At 37.7% G+C, this 18,551-nt stretch overlaps 1 protein-coding gene across 2 annotated transcripts in view; it reads right to left on the bottom strand.

Annotated features, from left to right (window-relative positions):
* The window catches only part of gpc1b (glypican 1b), a 145,046-nt gene that overhangs the window by 31,434 nt on the left and 95,061 nt on the right, over positions 1-18,551 (bottom strand). For both annotated transcript variants that reach the window (XM_086072557.1, XM_086072548.1), the window contains exons 3-4: positions 2,934-3,161; positions 2,668-2,831 (exon numbers count right to left, since the gene is read on the bottom strand). In XM_086072557.1, coding sequence (XP_085928683.1) covers positions 2,668-2,831; positions 2,934-3,161 — 392 coding nt within the window. The remainder of the gene's footprint in view (positions 1-2,667; positions 2,832-2,933; positions 3,162-18,551) is intronic.

Raw genomic sequence — 18,551 nt, 5'->3', positions numbered from 1 at the left:
TGAAGCCGATTTTCATTTTCAGTAAAAAGGGGGAAAAAATATTGGCGTTAAATTTTTTGAAAATACAAATGCCAACCTTGACTCTATTGTAATGTAATAGAGCATGTTTATTAAACAAATTTTCAGACTTTTCAAATTGTAGATTTTTTTTTTTTTTTTATCTCAGACAATTGACATCCTTTTAAATTTCTAACAAAACCTTCAGGGAGCTCCCTCGGTTATCAGTACGTCTTAGAAAGTTAAATGGAAACTTAAGCATGTAAATACCATATCTATCTATAGTTTTCTACAGTAAATGTTTTTCCCCCCCCAAATTTTAAAATACCTGAAATCTTAAACTTTCACATTTCTTTGTTTTAATGTCGAACAAAAACAAATGGTTCAGAAGGCTCTCAGGGTCAGTAGCATCTCTTATAGTTAACTGAAAATTTTAATAAATAGCTTCATGAGAATAAAATAGTTTTAGATTTTACATTTGGTAAATTAAGAAACATACCATAAGTTATAATTTGTTGGGGGACATGTTTCTTCTTTTAATTCTTCCCATCACTTGGTGAGCCGTTTTCAGAACATATACCAGTTACTCGTACACAATGCGTGTCTCATTTTATCCCCCCCCCCCTCCTGCTCCGTGCACGTGCACTTCCAGGAGAAGTAGAAAAACAAGTTAGTTCAAAGAGGCTGCTCATATACGCAACTCAGCAAGAAGAGCTCATTAAGGTGACAGACAGTATTAAGTGTTATTGAAGGGAGAATTTTTAAAAATTGTTTTTTAATGACATGGGTGGGCGTGGAACCTATAACCCGCGAAAAGTGAGAGAACACTGTATGTATATATTAGGGATGGGTTTAGAGCTCTCAAAATTAATCGATGAATCGACAAGTAATCGATTATCAAATTAATCGACAACTATTTCAATAATCGAGTAATCATTTGGAGCCATTTTTTTATTTAAAATTGTCCAAATCCTCTGATTTCAGCATATCAACAGTAATTGTTCACTGAGTTCTGTAGTCCTTCTGTGTTTAATCAAAATAAGACATTTGCAAACATCTGTTTTTTGGGGGGAAAACAATGACCGAACCGGTAACATAGTATAACATCAATCCCCGTTTTTTTTATCAGTATACGAAAACCAATTACAAAATAAACACCCATCACTGGTTAATTAACAGTAATCAGGGGGAAAATGCTTTTGTAATACACTAATGCAAAATTAAAATGAATCGATTGAATAATTGATAGATTAATCGATTAAAAAAATATTCGATAGTGACAGCACCAGATGGGTGAATACCGATACCAGGTATTGGTACTCACCCAGGAAAGGTAATACATTTCATGGTATATCGCCATTTTACTATCAGGAACTAGAAATTAAAAGAAGAGAAGATTTCCATTAATTTCATGCAAAAGATATGTAGGTCTTTCTTAAAATGATCTGTCATTTTTTATTATTTATTTTATGTATCAAAAGTACTAACAACGTGGGTAGCCTACTATATGAAAAAAACAAAAAAAGTAGTAGAAAGGAAATAAAACAACAACATGAATTAAATAGGTCTGTATTTCGGGGTTTTGTGGCCTTGCTCGGTCCACGGCAAAAGTCAATTTTCTCACAAGAAGCTAAAGTGATTGCATTATGGAGACATTAAGACGGATGCTGCAACGCGTAAATAACAGAAAATATCAGCTGCGGTAGAGATTAGACATCAGTAAAAGGTTTACGGGGCTCGGAGTCATTTCACCGACAACAATAAAAATGAGGCGGTATGCGCGGTAGAAAAACAGGGCAATAATAATGATTGCAGTTTATCTTTAGGGGGAATCTGTTAAGGCACCAAGAAATACGACTTAAAGGTGCATGAAACCAAAGAGGAAATGAAGGTATAATGCTGCATTCGAGGAAAGTGGGATGTCTGACTTTTCAGACTTCACACCAGGAAGTGCGTACGGGAACGCCGCCTAGAACTCGGAAATCCCACTTGCACCCACCGACTACAATGTGACGTCACTCTACAATGGCGACCCCCCCCCTTTGGAAACACAGACAGTGAATGTTAAAACACAATTTACTCGAGTATAAAACTCGATTCATTTGTAAACATTCAACATAACTTTACGTAACAGTATGCCGCTATATATGTGGTAAACTACTGAACTGTATGGAACGCTTATGAAACGAGACTAAGTGCAATTTCTGGAGAAATTGCGGGGGAATGCTGAATGCTAATAGCTTAATGCTAAGATTTGAGCGCATGTGGAATGCTTATGAAGTAAATTGAGAGATAAATTATGAAATTACGACTTCCTGGTTACTGGACATCGCACTTAACCGAGTGCGCCGCTGAGCGGTATCAGACAGCTGGTAATGACGATAAGTTAGTTAAGTCTATCCCATTGAAAATGAATGGGAAAAAGTTGATATTTAACGTTAAATGCTGTAAGTAATAAAGTAATAATTTTTAATGATTGCCAGAAGGCAAGTTTGCTGAAGGTCAAAATGAGTCATGAGCACCAAAACTAAAAAACTAGTTATCACTATCAGCCATTTTTGGTTGTTCACTTTCGCCTCGAACGCTTTCAAGTCGGAACCGGGAAAAGCCAACCGGTATAAATCCGACCATCCTCGAATGCGGCATAAGGACAAGAACGGGAAGCATTACCTGAGACACTTTGCGGACCACCTCTCCGCTGACGACCAGTCCCTGAACAAAAGACCGAGCGGCCACAAACGTGCGCGTGACCTTCGTCTTGAGGTCACGGGGCACCTCTCCGAAAGGGTGAAGAGTCTCCAGCTGTTTGGACACACACTCCAGGTAGTCATCCCCTGCAGTCAACAAAAAAAAAAAAACATTCCCATCCATCTCAATGAAAGAATTTTCATTCTGGTCAAGTTACAGCGCAAGTCCGTTCGTTGCGTTGCGTTTACCGATGGAATACTGCTTGTTAGCGTGGAAGAACAGTCTCTCGAGAAGCCTTGCCCAGAATTCATTGAGAGCTTCTTCCAGGTTGACGTTGGATCCTCGGTAGTAGTGCCTCAAATCGGTGTAGAGATCGGTGAACACGGGGGAATTCTGGGAGTAGAATAACCCCCAGGTGGACGTGAACGTCTCATGCAGTGTGACGGCAGAGCTGTTCAGCAACTCCAGAAAATAACCTGAAAAGTGACAAACAAAAGTATTCTGAGGACAAAACCTTGCAAATGGACATACTGCACACATATTTGCCTGATTTTTATTATTATTTTTAATTAAGTTTGCCTGTTGTCCATATATGGAAAAACATGCCCATATGTGCAAGTCCTGGGGACATTCACAGCACTTAGTTACATAACATGTTAAAATGCTAAGCGCATTCCGACCCATCTGCATGGAATTATCTAAGCAGTGGCCTTGCTTTTTTTTTCTTTTGCTTCTGACTGAATTTTAACTCATTCACTGCCATTGACGCCTATAAACGTCAAAAATTTATTTTTTTCTCCCCACTTTTGTTAACAAGAGTATGAAAACCTAGACATGTTTTAAAATAATCTTTTTTGGGAAGAAAAGAAAAGAAAAGATTGTTAAAAAATTAGGGGCCTCAGGCAATTCAAATTTGTAATTGTAATTAATCGCATGACTTCAATAGTTAACTCACGATTAATTACAAATTTTATATCTGTTCTAAATGTACCCCCCAAAAAATTCTGGGTTTTCATACTCTTGTTAACAGAAGTGGAAAAAAAAATGTAACTAATAGAAATTGTTTAAATTAATTTTTGACGTCTATAGCCGTCAATGGCAGTGAATGAGTTAACCAACCCAGTTTCAGGTTTAGTCAAATTGCTGCCACGGGTTTTCACATTCACATTCTTCGTCAGTGTTCTTTCCATTTTAAAAGCTCAATTTTCGTGCTCATCGCAAGGCATGTAGATAGCTATGCACAATGGTGGAATGTTGTTTCTTTTCTAAAAAAAATAAATAAAGAGGAGATAAAATGCTATAATAACGAGACTAAGTACAATTTCTACAGAAATTGCTTGGGAATGCTGAAAGCTGAATGCTAATAACTAAATGCTAATAGCTAAATGCTAAGCTGAATGCTTTTCAAGTAAATTTAAAAATAAACTGTGAAAATTACAAATTAATTGAAGTTGAATGATAAATGAATGAAAGCTAAATGCTAAGCTGAATGCTTATGAAGGAAATTAAAGGATACATTATGTGAAAATTACAAAATCAATATCGTGACATCGCCATATTAAAACTGCCACAATATTGTCGTCGTCATGTCACGATATTAAAAGTAGGACATCTGTTAAAAAGTCAGGTTGATTTCCATATGTGCAGTTCTAGCACATTCTGGTGGCTAGGTTTTTTTTTGGGGTTAAATTTTCATTAGGTATGTTTTGGCCTAATGTTATGTTTAAAATCCACACTTATGGTCAGATGAAGGGGAACGTAATATGTTTGTGAACCCAGTCAATATGTGGAGGAACTCAATGTGTGCATTAGCAAGTAAGTACCTTAATATTAAGTGTTATTAAATATTGTAGGCAGTTTATGTGCATTGCTGTAATGTACAAAAGCACAATTTGCATTTTTTAATAATATTGAGACTTTTTTTTTTTTTATTATTATCGCGAACGTCCCCACATTATCGTGATATCGGATCGTGATGTTTGGATATTACATCCCTAGTAATAATACTAGTAATAGTATTACTAGTAATTATTAAGTAGTAATTTGTTGTAGAATGATTAATGAATAAAAAGTAAAATTGAACTAGATAAGATAAATTAGGTGAAAATAACTCATTAATTGTGGTTGCTGATGGATTTCCGGCTCCCCTCATTCTGTACAGGAGAGGCGCACGGTCTACATGGCAAACGTAACGGACTCGGAGGCCGTAAAAAGTACGTTTATAAGGAAGTGGATCTCCACTTATGGATGATGTCATGTTTTGTCCGCTGCAAAGTGAGCCCTTAGGGACTGCCTTCTACTCCCGATCGTGCGTCTGCATGTGACATAATGTCATATTTATCAATGAAAAACGATGACATCCACTGCACACATCAGCGGAGCGCAGAACCGGTCTGCCTGTATCTGAATCAAATCAGCCCAAATCACATTACACCACCTGTGCCACAATTTAGACCTGGTTTCACAGTCTAAGGTCTAGTCTACTTTCTGCCATAGGTCTGCCCAGCATGGTGGAGCACAGTCTACCAAAATCCCAAACAAGATCAACTAGACTTGAAATGCACCCGGTTATTACGCCGAGCGCCTATCTATGAAAATAGGACCCTAAGAGTTCTTTTTGGAAGCCAAGGTAGCACCCAACCAACACTGCTGCTCAAAACATTGAAAATGATCACTTTCTATTGAGCAATCTTTAGCTTGAGTAGCTGAGGTGTAAAACCACCAGAACAGGTTTGTTACTGCTAATGTAATGACAATGATACTTCAAAATAATCTGGGTTTTATATGAAAGCAAAAACACCGGATTTATAGTGATTTCTTTCTGGTGTCTGGATTAAAAACACGACTGATAAATCAACGGCCCAATTTAATGCATTCATAACCCGACTGACGTATTCACTTTTTTGACACATGACGGTGTCATGATTGGTGTGTTTTTTTTAATTGTCTTCTGCATTGTTTTGGTTAGACTTGGTTTCATTTCGTGATTTGGCTTGTTTTTTTCTGTGTCTGCTACTCATGTGTCATGTCAACTAATGATGTTCTTGTCAGCCCGTTTCCTTGTGTCAGCCAATCAGCTCCCTTCAACCACTTGTCTTGTCCTTGAGTGCCTCGTTGTCTCATTGGTTTGTTTGTATTAATGCTGCATTCGAGGAAGGTGGGAAGTCGGACATATGGATTCTCCCAGTTCTGAGCTCAAAGCGTTTGAACTTCGAATGTAAACAACAAAGATGGCTGACTCCAATCAATTGGTTGTTGTTCTGGTTAACATAGTCGAAATCATGTTGGGTTACGTAAAGTTATTTTTTTTAAATAACTAAATAAATGTTATAATTTGGGATGTTCCATACTACTTATTTTCAGATCGATATTGATACGAATACTCACCGACACCGGTAACAAATACAGATACCACTACTACATAACCCCCCCCACAAAAAAATACCTTACCTTTTTTGTTGTGTTGTGATGGCCTCAGTGGATGAAAAATGCTATGTTAATGCTAGCTTTAGTTCAGTGCTGAGTTTGTGTATTTTACATTGGGCATATTGTTAGACTACCAAGGGGTCCTTGTGCGCTGTTTAGCATCAGGCACGTTGTTGAACAGCTAAGGGTATTTACGGAAGTAGTTACAACGGCGCGATAATCTCCTTCCTAAATCCATAATGGTTCGTAGCACTATACGTTTTTCTTTTCTGCCACCAGCACTGTTGTCTTTCTTTTGGCCCATGTCGAAGAAAATTGTATGTAAAAATCATCAATGTTGAGTAACGTCAGATTTAAACCGGTCAATGAAGTCGGGGTCCTTTTTTTCCCAGACTTTGCAATTTGGCTTTGCAAGTTCGAGTTTCCCACGCATACTTCCGGGTAAAAGTCCGACTTCCCACATTCTCGAATGCATTCGTTCCTACAGCCTGTGTTGGATTGTTGTTGCTGTCAAGCGTCATTTCTAGGGGTGTGCCCAAAAAAATTGATTCTCATAATAATCGCGATTCTCATTTAGTATGATTCAGAATCGATTTTAAATGTCCCAAAATCGATTTTATTTAAATTATTTTACACAGTCTTGCCTTTGTTTGTGTGTGCCTTATTGGGAGCACTGTTCATGTTGTACTTGATTTGGCCACTTAGGGGCAGTGTGGTTCCACGCGGTCTGTTGTAGCCACATTAGAGAGTAGAAGGAAAAAGTCACAATCAAGTTATTCCAATAAAAGATGTTTTTTGCAGCGTGGAGCTGTTCTTTTGAGTGATAAAAGTTCCGCGAGTAGCGCGCTAATCAGCATTAGCGAGTCAGACTGGAGTAGATCATTACGATTCCTTGCACATCTATAAATTTAAGCAAAAATCATTGTCAATCAAATCATTTCGAATCAAAAACCGTTCTTAATTAAAAATTGATTCCGAATCGAATCGCAGAGCAAAAATCGGAATCGGAATCGAATCGTGAGACATTCAAAGATTCCCACCCCTAGTCATTTCGTATTTGTTTTCATGGCTTTCCCATGGTCCTCAGTTGTAATTGTTTGGTTTAGCCCCCAATTTTGACTTCAACAACAGCCCCAAAATTTCTAGTTGGAATTCAGTTATTTGTGCCTGTAGATTTTGAGCAATATCTATTGGATCATCTTCAACCTTTTATACCCAGACGCTAGGTAAAAAATGGATGGCTTTCTTCAAGGAGAACATACAGCATAAAAAATAAATAACATGGCCAAATAAATGATGCGTGTGACTCCCTGTGACGAGAGGCTGAAAGTCATAACTACAACATCAAAGAAATGTTACATTATTGTTTAAAAAAAAAAAGATGTAATCCCAGATCCAGGCCGCTGAAGTTAAAGATCAAATTGTTTGTTATTCCCTCTCCACAGGCTGCAATTTTCAGTGGCTAAACAGTGAAAACTTTGTCAGGCCAAGTTCTAAAGTTGTTTTGCAAGGATGCGTGGCAGCTGACTTCAAAAGAGTCCACAGCGATTGTCTTTTAAAAACGCTCATTTCAGAGAGGAGGGAGGGGGCGGCGTCATTGCAGCTCCCGGAGAACAGAGAAAATGGAAGTATATGAATGCCGTGTCTTTTCTGATTGTCTGACAAAATTAATTGCATTACTTGCTGAGGATAATTGATGTCAACAGACACGCGGAAGGCCAGTTCTTTGCCTATCGAATCTCTTTGTACTTTGCTGAGCCAATCTCACATAATTGGTCCAAATTCTATTTGCTTGATGCCTTGAGATACAAGTGACTTTTTGGCGACAAGCTGTCATTTGGCAGATTTTTGCTTTGATTTACGAGCAAACATTTGTGCTATACAAGAGCAACAATTTGGCAGAACAATTCTTCAAAAAAAGAGGCTTCAAGCTGTTTATTTGCAACTCCTAATTAACTCATTCGCTCCCAGCCATTTTCACTGAAGCAACCAACCTCACGTTATTGAATTTTGACTGATTTTGCAAGGCCTATAGAATATTGTGTTCTATTGCTATGAAAACATGCAACCTACCAAAAGAAAGATGAGAGTCTCTTCTTTCATCATCCGTTTCGTAGCAATTAGCATTAAAATATAGCTAAGTTTAATCATTATTCACGAATCTGTTTTGCAACATGGCCCTGGTTGATCTCTTATACTCTGCTGCCATCTGCTGGCCGTTTTTGTAATAACTACCATTGCTTCAATCGTCCTCTTTAGTCAGAGGCTGCATTAAAGCCTTCTTTCTGTATGCTCTTGCATAAATACATTTAAAAAACGTATAAATAGGACCATAGCTATATTTAAAATAGAACATTTTTGGGAGCAAATGAGTTAAAGTTCACAATTAAATGAAACAAAAAAAAAAAAAGTAAATACCAATACCAGCCATATTTTTAAAGATATCGGAGACTACTGATACCAGCCACCGATGCTTAAGGTAAAGCAAATCTGACATCGAGTAAATCCTCTTTGGCAGTCGTTGGCGTTCTACCGCGGCAGTTTCACGCATCATCATCTGTGTCAGAAAGTAACGTTTTGTTTGCAATATTTTGTCATTGTGTTAAATGAAATGTTAAATATCAAACGAACTAGCGGTATCGGGACTTTGTATTGGTAAGTACTCAAAGAGTTAATACTCATACTGGCATCGGTGTGAAAAAAAGTGGTAAAACATTCCTAAATTAAAGCAAACATTTTTTTTCTTTTTAAGCATGTTAGCTTAATGCTAACACAACAGGAAATGCCATATATGGGCTAAATAATAGCATCTATGTGGCAAAAACACTTTTTAGTGACAGATATTTGAACACAAGTAGTTCACTTGCACAAGTAGTCAGAAAATATATCAATACTCATAAAAATATATTCTTTATCCTCTCCAAAAAAGGACTAATTACCGTTACTGTCACTTTTGAATGTCTTCTTCTACACTGCTCCCCGTTTGAACTGCTTAATTCTTTACATTGTATTTAATTATATTACTTATAACTATATGAAGTACAATATTATAGAGTGTTAAATATCCTTAAAAAAAAAAGAAAAAAAGACGCGCTCAAGCCACCGCACGAGCACACGAACATTCTTGCAGAGAAGCACATGTGTTTGCTCAAACATGAGAGAGCGACTTCAAAAGTGACAGCTCTGCTTTTAATCCCCACTTGAACTGATTCCTGCTGGGTACTGTCAGCAACTCTGGCTATAGTCGTTTTTAACAATGTGACATATCCTACACTTTTGCATTCCCTGGTTGTGTTTACCTTGAGGGACGCCAACACACTCACCCGATGCATCAGATATGGCATCTGTGCAGCTGACGTTCACGGTACAGTTTGAAAAGAAATTACAGCTGTGTGCATTGAAGAGCGAAAGCTGCAAAACATGATGGCAGGGACCAAAATAGAATAAAGCAAAGTGCACGTTGTGCTTGCATGAAAATCAAGTAAAAAAAAAAAATAATAATAATTATTTACCAAAGTAGCCGTCATTAGAATGGTAGGGATTAGAGTGCTGAAAGTGTACGTGCGGAACTGTACAGCTTAAAGCTCGCAGCCATTGTTTAAAAGGCTTAAGTGACAAAACGACAGGTGCACTTTGTGCCGTGTTATCTGTCCTAATGGCAAAAAACAAAAACAATATGCATTCTTCACAATTTCCTGAGGAAAAAAATTATTCTTTTTTTTTCTTTAACACATTGATTTTATTTTATTTTTGAGGAAACAGACCGTATGCTATTTTCATGTATCATCTTTTTTTTTTTTTTTTTTACTTTTGTTTGTTGTTTAACCTATTCACTTGCAGCCATTTTCACTGAAGAAACCCCCTTTGCTCCTGGCTGTTTTACTGGATTTTGACTGATTTTGCAAGGCCCACTGAATTTTGTGTTCTATTTGTATAAAAACATGGAACCTACCAAAAAAAAAAAAAGAAAAAAGATGAGTCTCTTCTTTAGTCAGGGAAAAAAAAGTATGTTTGTATCTGTTTCCTTTTTGTAGCAATTAGCATTCGAATATAGCTAAGTTTTATCATTATTCACAAATCTGTTTAGAACTGTGAGGAAATGAGCTTGTTTGCAACATGTCCCTGGATGATCTATTATACTCCCCGACCAACTGCTGGTTGTTTTTGTAATAACTACCATTGCTTCAACCATTCTTTTCAGTTCAGAGGCTGCATCAAAGCCTTCTGTATGCTCTAGCGTATCAATACGTCTTTGGGACACATACAACATTTAAAATAAAACATATTTATACGTTTTTGGGAGCAAATTAGTTAATGTAGTGATCTGTCATTAAATCTTGACAGTTACCAATGGTGAAGATGTTTTTTTCATTGGGGGGGGGGGGGCTTTATATTCATTCACTGCCATTAACGGCTATAGACGTCAAAAATTCATTTGAAGTATTTCTATTAGTTTAACATTTTTTTCCACTTTTGCTAACAAGAGTATGAAAACCTATATTTATTAAAAAAAATTGTAAATTTAGAACAGATTAATCGTTAGTTAACTAGTGAAGTCATGTGATAAATTACAATTAAAAAATGTTATTCCATGATGGGCCTAATTATTTTTTTTAAATTAAAAATAAGGGGCATTTAATCGTAATTAATTGCATGCTAATTTGATATCTGTTATAAATGTACAATAAAAAAAAAATAGGTTTTCATAAAAAATGAAATGAAATGAAAAAAATATTAAACTAATAGAAATACACATGAATTTTAGACGTCTAGTCGTCAATGGCAGTGAATGAGTTAAATATTCTTCTTACTAGTAAATCCACTTTTTTGTCGCCCTTGACACCGAGTGAATAATGATCGTCATTAAAATGACACAAAGGGCCTGTCAAAAGTGTGCCTGTATGTGCTTTTTGTGAGCAACAGATGACCTTTCCCACCCTTCACTTGCTGCCCGGGACCATCCAGGTAGCGACACCTTTTTTTGCTGCCTACCAATCCACTTTCATCGTGTAAGCGTCAGCATCCGCGCTGCAGGGAAGGAGCCTGACTAAACTTGTATTTCCAAGCTCAATGTGTGCACAGAGGACACAGAGAGGGCAAACTATAGTTGGGAACTTTTTACTTCTAAACATCCAATTTAGTAGTTGAACTATAATTTTTCACAACATTGAAAAACGACACTTCTCCAGGGAGAGAGTTTCATGCACATCAGGCTATATTGAAATGCCTACTATATCCCAAGCTGTTTTATTGGACTCCTTCAGGTAAAATGGAGACAGGCGGGTTTGCCATAAACATGCTCTTGCACCCCCCCCCCCCCCCCCCCTCCGGGACAGTCGTCAAGCTGATCTAGTGTGAAGTTACTGACACGAGATCCGCCGTAATAAAGCGGTAGCATCGACGTTCCTTCAACTGTCAGTCAATCGCGGCTTGAGCTGAGCCTGAGTTGATCCCTGCAGAAGGATTCGACAATGGAGAGCTCATTGCATCTTGATCCACAATCGCTTTTCTCATACACGGCTTTTCGCTACCGCGGAATATAGTGAAGGCAAAAGGATGAAATGTATCCGCAAAAGCCATGATGTGCATCAAACTTCAATAGGACTACATTCACTTTCCGATCATGTTAGTTGCAGTTCAAATGATCTTGTTTAACTTGTTCAGTGCCATGGGCGAATAGAATCTTTTTCCTGCCACAGACACACAGAAATTTCATATCTGTTCTAAATGTACAATAAAATGTATCTGTATCTGCATCTTTTAGCCATTGATACAGTAATTTCATAATAATTCATAAAATTGAGTTTAAAAAAAAAGTACTGTATTGTAAAGTGTGATATTGATATGCATTGAGGACCCTTTTCTGCCACTAGATGGCATAATTGCATTTGTAAGACATTGGTGACAGCTCAGTGCATTTTTCTTTTTATTAAGAGCTATCTAATCTTTAACATGAAATAACTTGTGAAACTCTGCACATTTTAAAAATTGGAAAATACAACTTGACCCCAGTCTTCACAAACATATGCCTTATTAATAAATTTATTTCTGCTAAATTTCGACGTGGACGTGTCTGCTGCGTTGCGACTGGAATTCCCCCAGTACAGGCTTTCCAAGGGGCGGTCATTAATCATGCGTTATTAAAAAAATTAATTGCATTAAAGGAACTTTAAATTAACTAACAATTTTGACACCCCTAATATATATATATATATATATATATATATATATATACACACACAGCGTATCATTGGCATATGGCATACTTGTCAATGGCAGTGATTACAATTTTTTATTTAATTATATTATACTTTTAATTATCGTTCTTTTCCGACTGACTAGTATAGCAATCATATGAATCGACCACCTCATACTGAGGCAAGTTGCATTGTACATGTATTTTCATTGTTTTCTTTTGTTTGACAGTAAACTCGCATTAAGTAGCTTGAAACCTCTTTTGTTTTTGTTTTTTTTGCCCTCACTATCTACCAAAGAGCGGCTTGTTGTGAAGGGAGTTGAATTGTGTTCAGTGCCACAATTCAGCGCTCACTTCTGTTGTTTGCTTCCAAGTCAAAGAAAAGAAAAGGTTAAAAAAAACAAAAACAAAAACAAAAATAAAACACCTGAATGATGGCTCTGGTCTCGGCAATCTTGTAAATCAAGCCGCTCCTATTCCAGGCCCTAAAGGTTTAAAAGCACGTCACTTTCAATTGGACTATTTGGAGACCTTATCCTGCATTATTACCACAATCACGCAATACCTCCACCAACATTTTTCACACTTCCAAGGTCACTCGCGGATGTTACCAGAGCCCCATTGTGGCACTTGATTGGCTCACTTTATCTCGTGCCTCGGCCTCATTAGCCTTCAACTCATCACTCTTGTAATGACGGATAGCAAGCCAGAGCGTGACGAGTGCAGCGGGTGACACGATGAGGCAAAACAGCGGGACGTCGCGTTAGATGTAGAAGAGAAGAAAACGCTGGAGTAAATGAATATAAATGAAGAAAGTTAAATGGCGCATGTACCGACATGAGGAAGGGACACGAAGAATTCTATAGAAAAGCCTGTTGGTAAATGATGCACGGATGCAGTATGTGATGTGTCAACTGCCTTAATACGAGGGACATTTTAATAGAATCTTAAGGCAAGCAAATGGCCGGGATACATTTGGAGTGAGGGCTGTTATTGATGGAGGGCGACACCGTGTGTAATGGCGCCGACATCCATCGTCATCTATCTGTGCATTCAGTGTGCCCAGGACGGTCATGTTTGCTTTCGTCTGCTCTGTTTATTTTATTTTTACTGCCTTTGCACAGATGGAGGGCGATAAGCAGAAAGAAGCTGCACACAATGTTAGATCTTTGTGGGAAAAGCCAAATTCCAAGTCGGATTTTTTTTCCAGGTCATTTTCCTACTGTGCTACTGTCAAGTCATACTGATGGTTAGGGATAGACCGATTATCGGCCGGGCCGATATTGTCAAAAAGTATTTAGGTTTTTCCGTCAGGATTTGTAAGACGTTCACAGACAGTTTTTACTTGTCGCAAACACATTTCGAACATATTCAGACTGTCTACGAAGATCTTTTGAAACATTTTACAAGCCCTGTCGAAAACCTCTAATTAACTACATTGGCAAGCATTTGTCACTCAGTGAGGTACAGGAACTTTATGGATTTATTTAAATGTCTACTTTATCAAATTGATGCTGACACTGAGAATTCCCTAGACTTTTTATTTGAAAAAGAAAAAAGAAAAAAAGAAAGAAATAAAATTAAGAAATGTTGTTGACATTTTAGAAAACGTTATTTATACTAGAAAACTCTAGGGAGCTATTTACTTGCTCAGATTTGTAAATTTAGCTTAACACATGCTGATGACCCTGGAAGCTCCCTGCAATTTTTGTTATTATAATATATATTTTTTTAAAGCTGTCAATGTTTAAAAATAAAAAAGTTTGACACTAATATTTTCTCTTCTACTGCAAATGAATATTGGCTTGAAATATCGGTTATCGATCTCCTTGACTAATACTAATCGGTAATCGGTCTTGGAAAAAACATCGGTCTATCACTACTGGTGGTTTTAGGGCTGTGCAATTAATCGAATTTCAATTCTAATTCCAATTATTGCACTCCACAATAACAAAATTGGTATAATAAACAAAAATAAAATATTAATACTAAATTGTTAGAATGTATATATCTTTTTAAAATGACCAATTTAATAAATCTTGTTTGCATAATTATAGCGTTTAAAAAAATGTATTTGTCTTAATATTTTTTTACATGTATAAACATTTTCTTGTTTTGTACTAATCGGGATTTCAATTCTTACCAAATTCATTTTGATTCATATTTTCTTCATAATCGAGCAGCCTTAGATGGTTTTTATTAAAAATATGACAAAAAGTGACTTTTGAAAAATGTAAACTCCTCATTATGCAGCGTTAACACATTCTAACAACTGGATCCAGCATGAAATTGCTTGAAATGGTTGGTAAATTTGTTAGGATGGTGCAACCTTGAGCTTTCGCCATTAGCCTCGACTTTTCCTTTCATTAGCATAGAAGAAAGCAAAGGCACTCAGCATTTGTCAAGTAGACACGCTGTAAGACCCCCCCCCCCCCCCCCCAAAAAAAACCAAACAAACAAAAAAACAATTAAGGCTGTCAGATGTGAAAGTAATATGAAATGGCTGGTAGCTCAAGCCTTCATTTGTCTCCCACTTCCATTAAATTCATTTATGCTCTTTCTTTTTCCTCTGGTTTCTAGTGTGCCGTCAAAGTCAATAAGTCTCTTATTTGATATTCATGGCCTTTTACTTGGATGGAGAATTAGCCTGTCAGTCCTCCAGTCAGAGATTACTTACTGACTTTTTATTTGATGTATTTGTCAAGATATTTTTATTGTCATGAAGTATTCCCATTATTTGCCACCAAATTAAATTTTACAAGTCAGCCTCGGTCATCCCGCTCGTTCCCTAAAGCTTTGAATCATTTCCTGCACGTGCAAGTATGATGTTAACAGCCGACGAGTGAGAAGCAAATTTTAACAGGGGATTTCCTCCCCACCCCCCCCCCCACTTTTAAACACTGTTCCAAAAGTGTTTTGATGATGCAAAGATGGCAACAGAACACATCCTCGCTTTATGAGGTACACCGACCTTAGATCATAGATAATAATATTCGCTTGTGTTTTATACAGCAATATGTTTTCATTTCTTCGGAAAAGCAATAACGTCCTCAAGCCAGTTTGACCTGGTTGGGCGTTGTTATTTGATTTTCCAAAAGTGTCAGAAACTGAACAAAAATTCCCAAAACATTGCTTATATCTTATAACTAACTACATTTTCAATCAATTTATTCAGTTATTCATTAATCAGTTTCTTACCGTTTAGGCCGTTTGTCCACACGATGGCGCGGCTTCGAAACTTTTGAAACCGGGCTCCGGAGTGGAAAGATTTCAAAACGCGCCCCGTACGCGTCCACCATATGCAGGATACTCCTCCAGTGATGACGAAATGGCCGCAGCTCGCTGACGACGCATTGTCGCAGGTTGATGACGTATGCGGCAATTCTGCCGAACCGTCAGCCTGTCAACAACAATGGCGGATAGCCGTGCCGTCGTCGTTTTGCGCAGCCTTAGCCTCCTTAGCTTGCTTATGTTCGTCTTTTTCATGTTGTTTTGATACATGCAAAGCCATGTTTGTTCTGTCGATTGCAATAAAGTTAGAAATTCTTCTTCTACGCTTTCCGTTACCTCCCTGTGGCTGCGCTACAGCGCCACTCCAGTCTTGGCATATACATTACAGCCGTTAAACATCCCCACACGCAAGTCTTGAAATGCTTCTGTGTGTACGAGATTTGTTTGAGGAACGAAGCCGGCTTTGCTTCCGTCTGGACGGGGCCATCGTTTGCCGTTTTTGTTCACTCTGCGTGGGTGCATTGTCGCTATTACGTGCCGTAGCCTAGCCTCGTCTTGTTAGCCGTCGCCACAGTCAAGTCATCTACAGCCAAGTTGTCCACGTTCAGCCAAGTCAAGCCACTTCAAGTCCAGTCCCGTTGAGTCCAAGTCAGGTCACTGCTGCCGTGCTTCCCTTCCATTTGGGTCCACAATCTCTGGCAGAACCGTGACATTTTCAGCACTTTAATTCTTACGAATTGAAGCGAATTTCATCGGTATTCAATTTAAAATGTGTTCATGCCAATGTACAAATATATGAAATCAACTCTTTACTGTATACAGTGGACTCCCGCTATTTGCGGGGGATAGGAACCGGGCCGGCCCACAAATGGCAAAAACAAATGCATAATTGACACCCATTATAAATATTTTGAAAAAGTCAATAGGTGAATCCGAAGTACACGGGGCTCCACTGTATTTTGCTTCCACGTTATGCCAAGCCAAGCGTGAAAAAACAAAATAGAAAGTTTGAATACTTCTAAATATTATTTGTATTATTTATTAAATAAACAGTAAACAATCCTCAGAATGTGCTACAATAACTACAATAACAAGTTTTAAATTTTCAAGTTTGAAAAGGCAACATGTTTTATAAAGCCCTTTAAGTGGATTTATTCTTTGTCTCTAACCATTATTTGTCCAGTAAGTGCCTATGCTTCCTTGTGTAAACATATAATAACGACGCCAGGCAGCAAAACAAACTGAAGAAACGCAACGTAACTCACAAATGGCATTGCGAAGAATACCATTCTTTGAAAACAGTCATTAGTAGCTCAACGGCACTGTCATAAATCTTACATTCATGAAGGCCATTAAGTCATTTTGGAGTTGTTGAAGCATTTAAGAGAGGCACTGATTCTTTGAACTTTACTGTAATTATTATTCTATTCTTTGCGGTTTTGTGGGAAATCCATGTATTTACTTTAATGCTCCACAACATCCATCGCAAAGTGATGCAGTGTGTGAGAGAAATGACATGACGCCATTGCTTGCGATGCTCTCCAGCTGTCAGACAAGCATTTGGTTCGAGTTCGAGTTTGGAAACTCGACATAAATGGGTGTGAGTGCAGACCTGCAGTCCGCACAGGTTTGATCATTTAAGATTCAAGTCATTTCAAACCATAACAAAGTCATGCCACTCAGCATTTCATCTCATGCCTTTTTCTTCTTATTTTTTTGCAATAGCTTGGAAGCTGGAAACTTTATATGGGAATACACGGAGTTAATAGAAAAAGTGCAAATTATGAATTTAAAATTCAGATGGGGAATTTAAATGTTGATGGGCAAAACAACCTTGAATCACATCAACCAATGCATTATTATTGACATCATAATGGATTAATTATTAAGACTATCTGTAGGCAGCACGGTCGAATATTGCTCGATGCATCATCCCCACAGTTCAGACATCTACAGGTCGGTATGAATGTCTGTTGGGGCATCTTTTTTGTCGTGTGAGCAACTGAGCATGTTATCCCCTTGCTTGTTTTGAATTTTCTCCCACATCACCAAAATAACATTGTTTCAAGACTTGTTACTGTGAGTGGTGGCCTGTGTTATATGTGTCCTGCGATTGGCTGGTGACCAGCCCAAAGTCAGCTGGGATAAGCTCCAGATGGAGTTTAGATTTGATATAGCTGTTTTCTGTTACAGTTCACACAAAATGAACTATTATTGTTATTCAATTTTTTTTCTCTCATGGAAGGTTTACAGCATGTTCAACTGAATGGTGGCTATTATACCCATGTAAAGTTTCTCAAATCTCTCTAGAAATGACTGAAACTAACTAACTAACTAACTAACTAACTAACTAACTAACTAACTAACGAACAAACAATCTTCAACTAAACATGTAACGTTTCTTCAAAATCTCTAGAAATGTAACAGGAACTAACTAACTAGTTATGGTATGAGCTAACCAACAAACAAGCTAGTTAAGTGGGTAACCAACAAAAAAGACAAACTAACCAACTAACTTTTGAACAATCTTCAACTAAACTTCCCATGTAAATTCTCTTGAATATCTCTAGAAATGTAACAGAAACTAACTAACTAGCTAGCTAACTAAGTATGGAACTCGCTAACTAACAAGTTAAGTGAGTAACCAACAAACAAGCTAACCAACTAACTAGTTAAGTACCTGTCCTAACAAGTTAATCGTCATTACCCGTCGATGACGATGCCCACTTTTCGGTGAGTGCACAATGGCGCGAAGCCTCTAAAAAAAAAAATACACAGACTGAGCACTGACTGAAGCAGATTTACATCCGCCGATCGGGGTGAGGACAGGCGGTGCCTCTCATTGTTGCAAGGCATTCGTCAAATATGCGGAAAAGCCCGGCGAAAGGTGCGATTTGTCATCGACAGGAATTGACGATTAATGGTGTACTAATTAACTTACTAGCTAGCTCGCTCGCTAGCTAGCTAACTTTAAACTTGTTTTTTTCCCTTCCAATTCTTGCACCGATTCACT

The sequence above is a fragment of the Leptonotus elevatus genome, chromosome 1 (genome assembly GCF_054856555.1).
Source record: "Leptonotus elevatus isolate MCC_2025b chromosome 1, RoL_Lele_1.0, whole genome shotgun sequence".
Lineage (NCBI taxonomy): Eukaryota > Metazoa > Chordata > Actinopteri > Syngnathiformes > Syngnathidae > Leptonotus > Leptonotus elevatus.
Note: the sequence above shows the minus strand (reverse complement) of the source record. Positions and strands in the feature narration are given on the sequence as shown.